The sequence below is a fragment of the Passer montanus genome, unplaced genomic scaffold, assembly GCF_014805655.1.
Source record: "Passer montanus isolate IOZ18808 unplaced genomic scaffold, ASM1480565v1 scaffold161, whole genome shotgun sequence".
Classification (NCBI taxonomy): domain Eukaryota; kingdom Metazoa; phylum Chordata; class Aves; order Passeriformes; family Passeridae; genus Passer; species Passer montanus.
The window spans coordinates 666,888-680,841 of record NW_024363272.1 but is presented as its reverse complement, the minus strand read 5'-3'; the positions used below and the strand labels follow the sequence as shown (position 1 = coordinate 680,841).

At 50.1% G+C, this 13,954-nt stretch overlaps 1 protein-coding gene across 1 annotated transcript; it reads left to right on the top strand.

Moving 5' to 3' along the window:
- The first annotated feature begins 7,021 nt into the window (after nucleotides 1-7,021).
- On the top strand, nucleotides 7,022-13,695 carry ANKRD33 (ankyrin repeat domain 33). The gene is made up of 4 exons (XM_039703226.1): nucleotides 7,022-7,229; nucleotides 8,687-8,816; nucleotides 9,768-9,908; nucleotides 12,902-13,695. Exons 2-4 carry the CDS (start codon nucleotides 8,696-8,698, stop codon nucleotides 13,693-13,695), a joined length of 1,056 nt encoding a protein of 351 aa, XP_039559160.1. The 5' UTR covers nucleotides 7,022-7,229; nucleotides 8,687-8,695.
- Nucleotides 13,696-13,954: the final 259 nt, after the last annotated feature.

Genomic DNA, 13,954 nt, shown 5'->3' with positions numbered 1-13,954 from the left:
TCTGTGCCCTATGTCTGTCCTGCGTGTGTCCTGTCTGTGTTCTGTGTGTGTCCTGTGTCCTACCCTCTGTGTGTCCTGTGTGTTTCTTGTGTGTGTCCTGTGTCCTGTGTGTGTGTCCTCTGTGTGTCCTGTGTCCTGTGTGTGTCTTGTGTGTGTGTCCTGTGTCCTGTGTGTTTTCTGTGTGTGTCCTGTGTCATGTGTGTGTCCTGTGTGAGTGTCCTGCCCTCCGTCCTACCCTGTGCGTGTCCTCCGAGTGTCCTGTGTCCCATGCTGTGCCCTGCTCTCTGTCCTGCCCTGTGTCCCACCCTGATGCTGTGCCCAGCATTGCTCCCATCCCAAAAGTCCCAGGACAAAAAGGAAGCACCGGTGTCCCCTTGTCCCTGCAGCTGAGAAAGGGTCCCCGCGACGGAGCAGCCACACGGTGCCGCTGTGCCTTTGCAGGGGAGGAGAACGCAGCTCTGCATCACACAACACGAGCAGCCAGGGTGAAAACGGCCCTGCTCCCAAATCCGGGCAAAGACTGCGCAGATCTCCCCGTTCCCAGCTCAAACTCTGATTTGTGCCGCGCTCCAGAGGACACAGGAGCCCCTTGGTGCTGATGGGGGTTTTCATTCTGGCTGAGTCCAGTCAAAACCATGAAAACATCGGGAAAACCACAGCTCCCCAAAGGAAGTGTCAGCTGGGAGAGCTGTTTAGATGATTGGCTGGAAGGCACTTGCAATATGGTGTAAAAAAAGCTAATAAGCCAAGAAACTCTTCTAATGTAATTAGGAAATTGTTGGTCTCTGATTGTGATGGCATGAATTGTAACATTTATATTGTTTCACTCTTCACATGAGACTGAAAATGGAATAAAAGTTTTTAAAACTTTCTCGGTTACCCCATCTCCAAGTCAGAAAAGAGCTTAATCTGACACACTGTTGCTGCCTTCAAGCTGGAGCAGGCACGGCAGAGAAATGCAAGAGATGGTTTGGGATGGCAGGGAAAGGGAAGAGATGGTTTGGGATGGCAGGGAAAGGGAAGAGATGGTTTGGGATGGCAGAGAAAGGCAGGAGATGGTTTGGGATGGCAGAGAAAGGGAAGAGATGGTTTGGGATGCAGGGAAAGGGAAGAGATGGTTTGGAACATCAGGGAAAGGCAATGCTGGGTAGGGAAAGGGAAGGCAAGGCTAGGGAGGGCAGGAAAGGCAAGGAGGACCAGAGGAGGAGCAGGCAGGGCAAGGCAAAGCCAGGGAAAAGTGGGGAAGTCAAGGCGGTGCATGGGTGGGAAAGGCAATGGAGTCAAAGGAAGGACAAGGAGGGGTTGGTGAGAGGAGACAAGGGGGGTACGAAAAGCCAGGAAAGTCACAGGAGGGGTAGAGGTGTCAGGAAAGTTATTCTTTGCTAAGAAGACTATTTCTTTACTAGGAAAGAAAGAATTCTTTAGTACAGAAATAAATAGTATTCCTTATAAATTCTTAATTTGTATTTCTTAACTAGGAAAACTAAAAAAAAAACCAAAAAAAAAACCAACAAAAAAAAAAACCCCACACCCAAAAGCAATAGTACAATAAAAAAAAAACCCTGAAAAACATGACAGAGTCAGTAATGCCCTGTCCCCCTGTGGGTCAGGGTGGTGGCACAGCCCCATCCCATGGGGCTCAGCCCTCCTGCAGTGCCAGCTGTGCTTCTGCTGGAGCAGGGATCCTGCACAAGGGGGGAGTTTTCCTCTGCAGCTCCAGGGCTGCTGCAGATGGGCCTGCTCTTCCTCTGGGAATGCAGGGCAGGAGAAAGCTGCTCCTCTGGGAATGCAGTGGGCAAAGGCTGCTGGGCTGTGCCAGGCTCAGATTGTGTCCAGGTAGGAATGTTTGAAATCTCAGGTTCTATCCAGGTAGGAATGCTTGGCTCCTCCCCTGGGCGAAGCATCTCCCGATGGATGATGGAATTGTATCAGCCATGCAGGGACACTCACTGGCCATGAACAGAAGATAATTCATAATTAATGGTCCATTTACAAGAAATGTCTCCCTGAGGGAGGATTGGTTGTGGCAGAGATAAGGAAAACTGCCCAATGAGCAGCAGATAATGCCCCACCTCTGACAGATAACAGAACACACTCTTATCTTACACCCCAGGCCTTGGCCCCACAGGGGTGCCTCTGCTGTGCCCCCAAGGCTTTTCTTTTGTGGAAACTTTTTCTTCTTTGAGCTTTTATTCCTGTGGAAAGGAGGAATCCTTTGGTGCCAAATGTGGGATCCTGGCTTTTAAAATTGTGAATGTCCAGGGATTTCTCCCAGAAAGCTGCCAGGACCAGCAGGTCTGGCTGGGCTTGGCCTCAAGGGGGTCAGGGTCAGGGTCAGGGTGAGGATTATGATTAAGGTTAGGGTTGGTGAGAGGATTAAAGTTCAGTGTTTGGTTAGGGTTATGTTTTGGGTTCAGGGTTATGGTTATCATTTGGGTTTGCTTTTGATTTGGGCTTTTGGGGATTTTTTAATGTTATTTGGGTTTGGCTTATTATTCTGGTTTAGAGATTTCGTTATGAGTTTTGTTAGCTTTGTATTTAGGGTTAGATTTTGGGGACGACTTATTGTTTTGGGGGTTTTTTTATTAGGTTTTTTTTTTTTTTTAGCTTTATAGTTACAGTTTTGTATTTGGTTTTTGCTTATAGGTTAGTGTTGGGTTATGGTACGAGCTAGGGGTTAGGGTTAGGGTTAAGTTTCAGTGTTTAGTCAGGGTTATGGTTATGATTTGGGTTTGTTTTTGATTTGGGCTTTTGTTTTTCTTTAATGTTATTTGGGTTTGCCTTACTATTCAGGTTTAGGGATTTTGTTAGGATTATTGCTAGCATTGTCTTTAAGTTTACATTTTGGGTAAGATTTAGGGGTTTTTTTCAGATTTGGAGGTTTTTAGCTTTAGAGTTATGTTTTGGATTTGGTTTTTGCTTATAGGTTAGTGTTGGCTTAGGGTAAGGGTAAGGGCTAGGGTTGAGGGTTATTATTATGATTAGGGTTAGGATTGATTGTTGGTCAGGGTTATGATTAGGATTTGGGTTTGCTTTTGATTTAGGCTTTTGTTTCAGCTTTATTTTTATTGCCTTGGGTTTCAAATAGGATTCTGGTTTGGGGTTTTGTTAGAATTTTCATTAGCATTTTCTTTAGGGTTAGATTTTGGGGAAGACTTAGGGGTTTTTTAGATTAGGGGTTTTTTAGATTAGGCTTTTTTTTAGCTTTAGAGTTATATTTTGTGTTTGGTTTCTGCTTATAGGTTAGTGTTGGGTTAGGTTAAGGTTAGAGTTCTAGGTTTAAGGCATTCTTTTTAGGGGATTCAGGTGCTGTTTGTCCTGGCAGCTTTTGTCTTGGAGCAATCCTTGGCTGTATTGAGTTTTGGAGCTGCCATGAGCTCCCGTGGGAGAATTACTGCTCTTTTCCATACAATGAAAGCACTTAACCCCAGTGTTTCAGGTGCAGATTTAGGGCTGCCTATTGTATGTAATAACCAGCAGGACCTTTCTGTGCTGCCCCCAGCCCTGGCACCACCTGGGCACCCCTTCCAGCACCCAGCCCTGCCTTTACATAACTGCCTCAGAGCCTCCTGACTTTTCCAGGCAGCAGATTACGGCACATGGCTGCCAGGGTGACTCCTTAAGCCCTAAATCTGCTCCCTGCCCTTCCCTGAGGTGAGGCAGAGCATGAGGGTGGCAGGAGGTGTCACGGCAGGGTGACGCCGTGGTGACCGTGCTGTGCCTGGATCTGCACATTCAGCAGCAGGATCCTGATGTTCAGCATTGGGATCCTCATGGTCAGGAGCAGGATCTGCACCCTCAGGACCAGAATCTTTACTTGCAGCACCAGAATCTTTATATTCAGCACCAGGGCCTTTATATTCAGAACCAGCATTTTTATATTCAGCCCCAGAATCTTTATATTCAACACCAGCATTTTTATATTCAGCACCATCACCTTTATACTCAGAACAAGAATCTTCATAATTAAGCACCAGGATCTTTATATTCAGCACCCGGGTCTTTATATTCAGAACCAGAATCTCTATATCTAGCACCAACATTTTTATATTCAGCACCAGCATTTTTACATTCAGCACCAGAATCTTTACATTCAGCACCAGAATCTTTATATTCAACAGCAGCATTTTTATATTCAGAACCAGAATCTTTACATTCAGCACCAACATTTTTATATTCAGCTCCAGAATCTTTATATTCAGCACCAGGATTTTTATATTCAGCACCAGCACCTTTATATTCAGAACCAGAATCTTCATAATTAAGCACCAGAATCTTTATATTCAGCACCAGCATTTTTACATTCAGCACCAGAATCTTTACATGCAGCACCAGAATCTCTATATTCAGCACCAGGATTCCCAGCTCGTGTTTCCCAGCACGGAGGGAACAGTGGGATCCTTTCTCTGATCCATATTTTTCATATATTTCACATATTTTTATGTGTGCAGCAAAGTGCCCTCTTGGGCTCTCCTGAAAACGGGGAGCACGGCCTCCCAGGATTTGCCTTGGCACCAAATTCCTGCCTTTTTGGCAAGAAAATAGCTGGTGCAGGGACTGGGAATGCCCTCTCACAGTCCAGGTGGCCCTTGAACTTCAGGAAACACATCAAAACCTTCACAACATACAAACAACAACAACAAAAAATCCTTTAAAGCTGAAGAGAAGAGGTCAAACTTCATGTGTAATTTAAAGCTAAAGAGAAAAGGACAGTCAGGCTTCACGTGGAATTTGGGAAACAATTTTTCCAACTCCTGGGCTGAGCTGCCCTGAGAGCCTTGGAATTCATTCCCAGTGGAGCAGGAGGGATGGAAACGCCAAGGCAGCTGCAGGGGGAAATCACAGAGTTTATTTAACACACGTGTACATCTCAGATGTCCAAAGCCTGGAGTGGAGCAGCAGCTTCCCAGAATTATCTGCTCAGCCAATTCACCTGGCTAGAAAGTCAGGTGGGAGGAGGTTTTGTGCTCTCAGCTGAGCCTGTGGGACTGCTCAGGCAGCACAGCCACACCACAGTGAGACAGGCATAAAAATACAGCCCTGGGTCCAGCAGCTCCTCAGCTAAAGACACTAAATCCTGTCCTGATCCTGCTCAGGCTGGATGCAGCCATTTTAAGCACCAGTTTAATTTAAGATCTCTTGGGTAGCTGAGCCCACGTCAACGTGCAGGTTGTCACAGCTTTGGTGCCAAAAAGCCACCTCAGCCACGGGGCACAAACCTGTTTTTCCCTGCAGAGGGGACAGAGGGACATTCATGGCTGCTTGGTGAGGTTTCCCTCCTGGCCGGGGCCGGGATGCTGCCCAGCTGAAGAGGGAGCCACAGGGAAGATCTGAGCAGCCCCAGGGAGGATCCAGGTGAGAGGAGCACCCAGAGCCTGCTTGGGAACACCTGAGGGGTGGGAAGTTTAGTGGGATTTGGAATTTTCCTCCTTTCATGGCACTCATTAATTAATTAATTAATTGCTGGCTTCTGCTAAGAAGGGAGAGGGTTTGATCCCTGTGCCAGGCTGAGCCAGGGTGTCCCTGCTCACAGCTCCTGTCCCAGGGCTCTGTGTCCTGGGGGAGCCAGGAGCTGCTGCTCCACGGGAAAAACCTTTGAATTTATTTTATCCCTCCCTGCCAGAGGGATCACATCTCACAGGGGATGGAAACTCTGCAGTAAGGGTGAGGAGGCCGTTTATATGCTTACATCAGGGTGCCAAAGAAATCTGTAATTGCATCTAAAAGACAACTGCCACACAAGGAGACTGGCTGAGATTTGTTAACCTCATTCATGGAATTCAGAGCTTAAAAATTACAAACTTTATATTCAGCACCAGAATCCTTATATTCAGGACCAGGGTCTTTATATTCAGCACCAGTAGAAGAATAAACACAGCCCAGTGATCAAGAAGCTTCATGGCACCCTAGGAGCAGGCAGGGCTCTGTCCTGGGGGAGCCAGGAGCTGCTGTTCCATGGAAAAGCCTTTGGATCCATTGGGATGTGCCCTGGATGAGTGGGGAGGGGGCTGGGAAGGGTCAGACCTGTGCGTGGCACTGATTTGGGATGTGTCCTCCCCCCTGGTGCTCTGCAGAGCAGCCCAGCTCTTCAGCTGCCCGTGCTCCTCCACAGCCCTGGATTCACCCCCCAGCCGTGCCACCCTCACCCAGCATCCATCCAGAGAGGGGAAAAGTGGGAAATGAGTTTATAGAGAATTCCCCAAGCCTGAGAGAAGGCTCCCACATCTGTGTGCAAACCTTGGGATAAGAAATGCTGGCTTAGAAATGTCATAGAATGGGACAGACGTTGCTGAGAGAGAAATGGAGCTAAAAACAAATTTCAAAGTGTGAAAATAAGACCAGATCCTTTGGAGAAACAGAACTACGAAAGATGCATTGTAGTAGGAGCCACGGGGGATAATTATTGATTATTAGTTTTAAGGCATTTTCAGCTTGGTGTGGCAAAAGTTGATAGGCCAAGAAACTCTTAGAGTGTATTGTAATTAGGAAATAATTAACTTCTGATTGTGATGGCGTGAATTGTAACATCTGTATTGTCCCGCCCATCACATGGCATTGAAAATGGAATAAAAGTTTTTTTAAATGCCTCTCAGTGACCCCACCTCTCAGAAAGGGGTTTAATCCAACAGGGTGCCCCCTCTTTTTCCCACTGTGCCATGGGGGGCTGCTCCCTTCTGGGGGTGCCACAGCCCCCAGACACCCCCGGGAGAGTTTGCAGGGGCAGGGGATGGACCCTGGGCTGTGCTGGAGGCTGGGGGGCAGCCGAGGCTCCCCAGCAGCATCGGGGACCCCGGAGCCCACCCACCCCCCGTGTGTCTGCACAGGGCAGCGACAGCCCCGAGTGTCCCCTCGGCCACCCGGGAGCGGCTCCTGGCCCCGGGCAGGGCTGGCTGCCCCGCCCGGGCCGGATGACAGATGCCTGCGGAGGAGGAGAACGCGCTGCAGCTCCCAGTGCCAGCCTGGATGCCTCCGACCCGGAGCTGCACTACGAGGAGGAGGAAGAGGAGGAGGAGGAGGCATCGTCGGCATCCTCGGAGCCCTCGGACACCAGCAGCATCTTCTCTGATGACTCCGTGTACCCCTGCTACGAGGCGTGCCCCGAGGCTGGCGGCGCTGGGCTCCTCAGCCTCTACCAGTGCTGTGCCAGGAATGATGCCAAGCTGGTGTGGGAGAGGCTGGAGCGGGGCGTGAGCCGGAGCGAGGCCACCGAGCTGGACATCAACGGGAGGGTGAGCGGCTGGGCAGGGCCGTGGGCACCCCGCAGGGCGGGGAGGGCAAAGCCTCGGGGCTGGGGGCTGCTGGGGCAGAGCGTGGGACGCGTGGGATGGGTCTCCTGGGTTGATCCAATCCTTGGAGAAAAACAAGGATTTTCCAGGAGCAGGCAAATCCTGAAGGCTGAGGGTTGCTAGACCAGGTGGGGCAGGAGGGTGGGATGGGTGGGATGGATCTCCTGGGATGGATCCAATCCTTGGAGCAGAACCAGGATTTTCCAGGAGCAGGCAAATCCTGAAGGCTAAAGCAGGTGGGGCAGGATGAGGGGATGGGTGGCATGGATCTCCTGGGATGGATCCAATCCTTGGAGCAGGAGGGTTTTCCAGGAGCAGGTAAATCCTGAAAGTTGGGGCTTGCTAGAGCAGGTGGGGCTCCTGGGTGGGATGGATCTCCTGGATTGATCCAAACCGTGGAGCAGAACCAGGATTTTCCAGAAGCAGGCAAAGCCTGAAGGCTGGGGGCTGCTAGAGCAGGTGGGACAGTCCTGGGTGGGATGGATCTCCTGGGATTGATCCAAACCTTGGAGCAGAACAAGGATTTTCCAGGAACAGGAAAAGCCTGAAGGTTAAAGCAGGTGGGGCAGGATGAGGGGATGGGTGGGATGAATCTCCCGGGATTGATCCAGACCTTGGAGCAGGAGGGTTTTCCAGGAGCCGGCAAATCCTGAAGGCTGGGGCTTGCTAGAGCAGGTGGGGCAGGAGGGGGGGATGGATCTCCTGGATTGATCCAAACCATGGAGCAGAACAAGGATTTTCCAGGAACAGGAAAAGCCTGAAGGTTAAAGCAGGTGGGGCAGGATGAGGGGATGGGTGGGATGAATCTCCTGGGATTGATCCAGACCTTGGAGCAGGAGGGTTTTCCAGGAGCAGGCAAATCTTGAAGGCTGGGGCTTGCAGGAGGTAGGTAGAGCAGGAGGGAGGGAGAGGTCTGGGTGGGATGGATCTCCTGTGATTGATCCAAACCTTGGAGCAGAATGAAAGTTTTCCAGGAGCAGACAAATCCTGAAGGCTAAAGCAGGTGGGGCAGGAGGGTGGGATGGGTCTCCTGGATTGATCCAAACCTTGGAGCTGAATGAGAGTTTTCCAGGAACAGGCAAATCCTGAAGGCTGAGGGCTGCTAGAGCAGGTGGGGCAGGAGGAAGGGAGAGACCTGGGTGGGATGGGTCTCCTGGATTGATCCAAACCATGGAGCAGAACAAGGCTTTTCCAGGAGCAGGGAATGCCTGAACACTAAAGCAAGTGGGGCAGGATGAGGGGATGGGTGGCATGGATCTCCTGGATGGATCCAATCCTTGGAGCAGAACCTTCTCTGCCCTCCCATCCTGCTGCAGCCTGGTTTGGGCGGGGGGACAGTTTGGAATGGCCAGGGGAGCTCCGTGGTGGGAGCGTGGTGCTGAGCGCTGCTCCCTCTCCAGAACGCGCTGATGGTCGCCTGCTCCAAGGGCTTCGTGGACATCGTGCCACTGCTGCAGAAGTGTCCCTACATCAACATCAACCAGCAGGACAACGATGGCAACACGGCCCTCATGATGGCTGCCCAGGCAGGTCAGCACTGCGCCGGGCCCTGGCACGGGTGGCACCCTCAGGAAGGGATGTGACCCCCTGTGCTTCCCCCAAAAACCTCAAAAGGGTTTTTTTCTGTGGTGAAAGCCGTGCTCCCAAGGTGACATCAGCTACACTCGTGGTTCACCTCAGCTCTGCTTTAAAAATGATGAGAAAATGGAGATTCCTGCAGTGGTGCTGGGACGAGGGGCAGAGCTGGGCTGGAGCTGCCCCTCGTGCCCCAGGAGTCACAGGGATTTACCTGGCCAAAGGCTCCGAGCCCAAACCTGGCTCCCTTCCCCTGATTTACCAGGTGGGGAAGGAGAAGGGTCCCAAAGTGGGGAATCACCCTCAGTTCCCATTGTATCCTTGCTAAAATTCATCATTTTCTGGGGTTTTTTTCCGTTTTTGGACTCTTTCCTGTGTTCTCCACTAAAGCAGCTGGTTCATCATTGCTGCTCCCTCCATGCCCAACCCAAAATAAACCCAAACCAAAATAAATCCAAACCAAAATAGACCCAAACCCTTTCAATCCTGATCCTTTCAATCTTCCACACCTGCACCCTGTTGCTTTGATTTTTTGAAAGTTCTTTTAAATTTTCTGAAGTTTACATTTTTGTAGCGAACTTTCTCACACACTTTATGTAAATAACTTATTGTTTTGTATTTTTTTTATAGAGGAGGAGAAATTTGATAGGCTGTTGGTTTGTCCAGTGTCACTGGAGAGATGGCACTTTCACCCTCCAATCCAGTGTCACTTTTAGAAACCTGTAAATGTTAGAGTCAGAAATTAAAAAGCCTCTTTTACCTTGAAAAGAGCAGCGTGTCCATGTCGTGTTATTTCGTATAGTGACAGTATCCTGGCGGAATGCAGCTGCTGAATTCTCTGTCCAGCCCGGCCACGCTCCCTGGTGACTGTGGGGACTCTAACACAGCTTTTCTCTGCCTCTGAAGGACACATCACCATTGTCAATTACCTCCTGAATTACTACCCTGCCCTGGAGGTGGATCAGAGGGACCCGCGGGGGCTGACGGCGCTGATGAAGGCGGCGGTGCAGGGGCGGCAGGACTGCGTCACCGCCCTGCTCCTGGCAGGTGAGCGACCCCAGACACCCTGGGCGTGCTCATCCCCGTGTTGGGAAGGATGAAATTTTGAAAAGGAAGTCTCACAGATGTGTATGTGTGCTTGTCGTGATCCATCCTTACGAACAGGGTTTGTGTTGGTTTGTTTCACTGATCTCAGGGGGCAAAAACCGACACCACAAAGGGGGTTTGCAGTGATAAGAACAAATGTACCTTTATTGAATGATCACAGAAAAATGCATTAGAGTGGGGGAGTGAGGAAAAAGGGAAAGAATAAGGAAAAAAGAGGGGGAAAGAAAGGAAGTTATATAGCTACCAAACGTGGAATGACGTAGTCGTACGAAGTTCAGTCAATACAACCTGTCATGTTCACATCAGGGGAGATCTCAAAATCCCTAGCTAACTTGGGGCTTTTTATTATTGAAAGTTGTGAAGGAGGAGGAACAAATACAACAGTCCATGTTCTCAACAATGGGCAAAAACCATTGTCTTCTTGGTCTTGGTTAGCAAACATCTCACTTTGGTCAGCGTGCCTCCCCACACCCCGGGTCAGGGGTTTCAGCCTCAGTCCTTGGCAGGGGGAGTTTTCCATGTGGGGGTCTCATGTCTCAGTCCTCAGGGGGAGCTTTTCCATGTGGGGGTCTCATGTCCCAGTCCTCAGGGGGAGCATTTCCATGTGGGGGTCTCATGTCCCAGTCCGTGAGGGAGAGGCTTCTTCCATCTCAGCCCGTCTGTCACGGTGGTTGTGCGGTAGAGGAAGGGTCTTTTCATGAGCACCACCAAAAGGTCATTCCAGAGAAAAGTCCAGCCAAGTTGGGAGGTGGGGAAATTCCAGAACCAGGGCTGTGAAGCGATGCAGGTGAAGAAGAGCAAATGCCCTCTTCTTCTTTCAGTAGGTTCAGTGGTCCCTGTGATATGGCGAACACACCTGCAGACACGGCTTGCCAAGCCACAGGCTTTGCTCAGGCTCCCGGGTCTTGGTGGACAAGCAGGTCCACCCAGATTCCAGAACAGGATCCTTCTTTTTCCCTGGTGGTCCCGGTTTCTGTCCTTTTCAAGATGATCGTGAGGCAAAATGAGAGGAATTTCACAGAGACTTACAGTGCTTGGCAGAAAGATTTTTTGAATGTAGAATCTGAAGAAGGAGTAGAGATGGAAGCAAGTTTTAATATAAAAGAAAAGAATTGCTGAGCCAGTCTTACTGGACAACCAAGGAGGAAAAGGGTTGTTAGAAGGGTTTTTATGGCTTAGAACAAAGGATAAACCCACCTGAGACAGGAAGGTGTTTTTACCAAGCAGAAAGATAGCACAGGCAAACAAGTCTGCCAATGTTGCAAGTAGAAGAAAGGTCTCAGAACTTGCCACTGCAAGAAAACTAAAAAACAACTTTTAGCTTAAACTGTAATGTATTAACTTTTAGTGATTGGAGAATAGGAACATGAATATGGTAATTATAGTACTTATGATAGGCTATAGGTAAAAGTTAAGGTATAGATTTATAGATTGGTTCTTCTGTATTAAGATGCTCAGCAAAGAAAATTATATAATGCACTGTATTATATAATTATATAATTGCAAATTATATGTAATTATATACAAATTAATTATATATAAATATATAATTGCAAATTATATCATGCATTGTAACCAAAACTGAGGCGTCTCCAGGCCTGCCTGCAGCTGGAGCTCTGTCAGGCACAACCCTGGACTGCTGTAATATTTTGGATCCAATAAACTGCATTTTGAAGAGTGGCCTGGAGTCCCACATCTCATTCAGGCTCTGAACAGAGAGACACACATCGTTCTGTCCCAGCATTTTGCTGGGAAGCTGTGAGAAAGCTCAGAGAAGAGAGTGAGGAACAATTCTTATCTCCACTTGCTGCTCCCGTTGTTGTGCACACGCGGAATGTGTTATGGGGATTGTTTAGCAAAGGGTGGTTTCTTAATTGGACACTGGATGGTGTTTGGATTGATTGACCAATTAGGTTAAAGCTGTATCAGACAGTCTGTAAGAGTTACTTAAGAGTTTTTTATGAAGAGTTTCTTATTAAGAGTTTCTTAATAGTATATATAATATAGTATAGCACAATAAAGTAATTGATCAGCCTTCTGCAATCATGGAGTAAATGCTAATTATTCCCTCCTCAGGGGACCATTGCCACGATACCTGGGGGTTCCTGGGGAAGGGTGGCACTGCTGCCCAGGGTGGCACGGCTGCTCATGGTGGCACTGCCACTCAGGGTGGGACAACGCATGGAGTAAATGCTAATTATTCCTTCCTCAGGGGACCATTGCCACGATACCTGGGGGTTCCTGGGGAAGGGTGGCACGGCTGCTCAGGGTGGCACTGCCACTCAGGGTGGGACAACTTGGTGATGATGCCTTGGAGAGGCTGCCTAGAACAGAGGCTAGACAAGGTCAGAGGACAGGGAATAGACAAAGGTCAAGGACAAAGAATAAAGCGGGTATTTATTAAAGGCCTTCAATTTACAATTTCCATTACAAATAGACAAAATTTGGGCAGCCAAAAGCCTGCTGGAGGCTACACCCAAGATGGACGATGAGTTTTTCAGACAGATAAAAGTTTGGTCCATTTTCATATCAGGGGTTAATCCTCCAATTGCATTCAGGTAATGAACTCATTCATTACCTTCATTAGCTTTGGGTAACAAAGTCGTATTTCCCCAGTTTGCACCGCCTCAATTCACTTTTCTTTATACTTTTTGGGGCCTGAGGCTGTAGGGTGTCCTTGGATCTCAGGCTAGAGGAATTGTTTTGTCAAACCAAAGTGTGAAGACAGTTGCTAACAATTTATACTTTTTGGGGCCTGAGGCTGTAGGGTGTCCTTGGATCTCAGGCTAGAGGAATTGTTTTGTCAAACCAAAGCGTGAAGACAGTTGCTAACAATTTATATGGAGTTTAGAGTTATGCACTCATGCAGAACAGGATTTAAAAAACATCAAATCCAAATCCTGAGGCATGACGGTGCTCTCTGCTGTCCCCAGGAGCTGACCTGCAGGCGGTGGATGCCGTCAAGGGGAAGACAGCCAGGGAATGGGCGACTTTCACCGGCCGCTTCGAGACCACCGTGCGCATCCGGAGCCTCCTGCGGCGCCCGCGCGCCGAGCAGTTTGCAGCCCAGTACCAGCCCGAGTGGCCAGCGCTGGCCGAGCTGGTGGCCAAAGCCCTGAGCCCCAAATCCAGGAGCAAGAGGCTGTCGGAGAAGATCCGCTCCATCTTCACCTTCAACATCCCGCGCAACCCCGAGGAGGACGGCGTGCTGGACCACATGGTGAGGATGACCACGTCGCTCGCCAGCCCTTTCGTGGCCACCGCGTGCCAAACCGTGTGCCCCGACAGCCCGCCCGAGGTGGGCAAGCGCAGGCTGTCGGTGCCGGAGATCCTCGGGCAGCACGTGCCGGACCCAGAGGAGGAATCCGAAATGTCCTCGAGGCCCAGCACGGCGGGATCCTCCTGCAATGGGCAGGCTGTGCTTGAGCTGCGGCCGCCGCCGCCGCCGCCGCCGCCGCGCCGGCTGCTGAGCTTCCTGCCGCTGTGGCTGCGCCGGGGCAACAGCGTCTTCCCCGGGGAGCCCGTCCCCAAAATCAAAGTGAGCAAAGCCTCCGGCTCGGCCGCCGGGGAGAGGAAGCCGCGTGTGAAGGACAAGCACCTGCTGCAGCCGCCCCAGTGGAGGTACAAGGTGCTGAAGGAGGAGAGGAAAGCGGCCGAGGAGGCCAAGACGGGGCAGAAGAAGGAGAAGAAGGAGAAGGAGAAGAAGAAGAAGAAAAAGAAAGGCTGAGGCAGGAGGTGTCAGGGTGGGGACAAAGCTCTTGCTGTCCCCTTGGATTTGCTGACTTCTCTGGCATGGGGGGGGTTTTGTTCCTGGTGGATGGGAATGGAATATCCCTGAGGGTTCACAGGCCCCTGCCTGGCCTCTCGTCCTCTCCACCCCAAGGGTGGCCACCCTAGCATGGGACATGTCGTGCTGGGCACTGATCTCCTGAGACCCTGGAGCTGCAGGAATGCCAGGGAGCAGGACTGTGGCAAGTCCTGCTAAG

Excerpts from the sequence above, each read along its gene's own strand:
- ANKRD33 (XM_039703226.1), top strand. The coding sequence starts at position 8,696 with ATGGTCGCCTGCTCCAAGGGCTTCGTGGACATCGTGCCACTGCTGCAG. Across the intron at positions 8,817-9,767 it reads CATGATGGCTGCCCAGGCAG|GACACATCACCATTGTCAAT; the intron begins GTCAGCACTGCG and ends CTGCCTCTGAAG. Across the intron at positions 9,909-12,901 it reads CACCGCCCTGCTCCTGGCAG|GAGCTGACCTGCAGGCGGTG; the intron begins GTGAGCGACCCC and ends TGCTGTCCCCAG.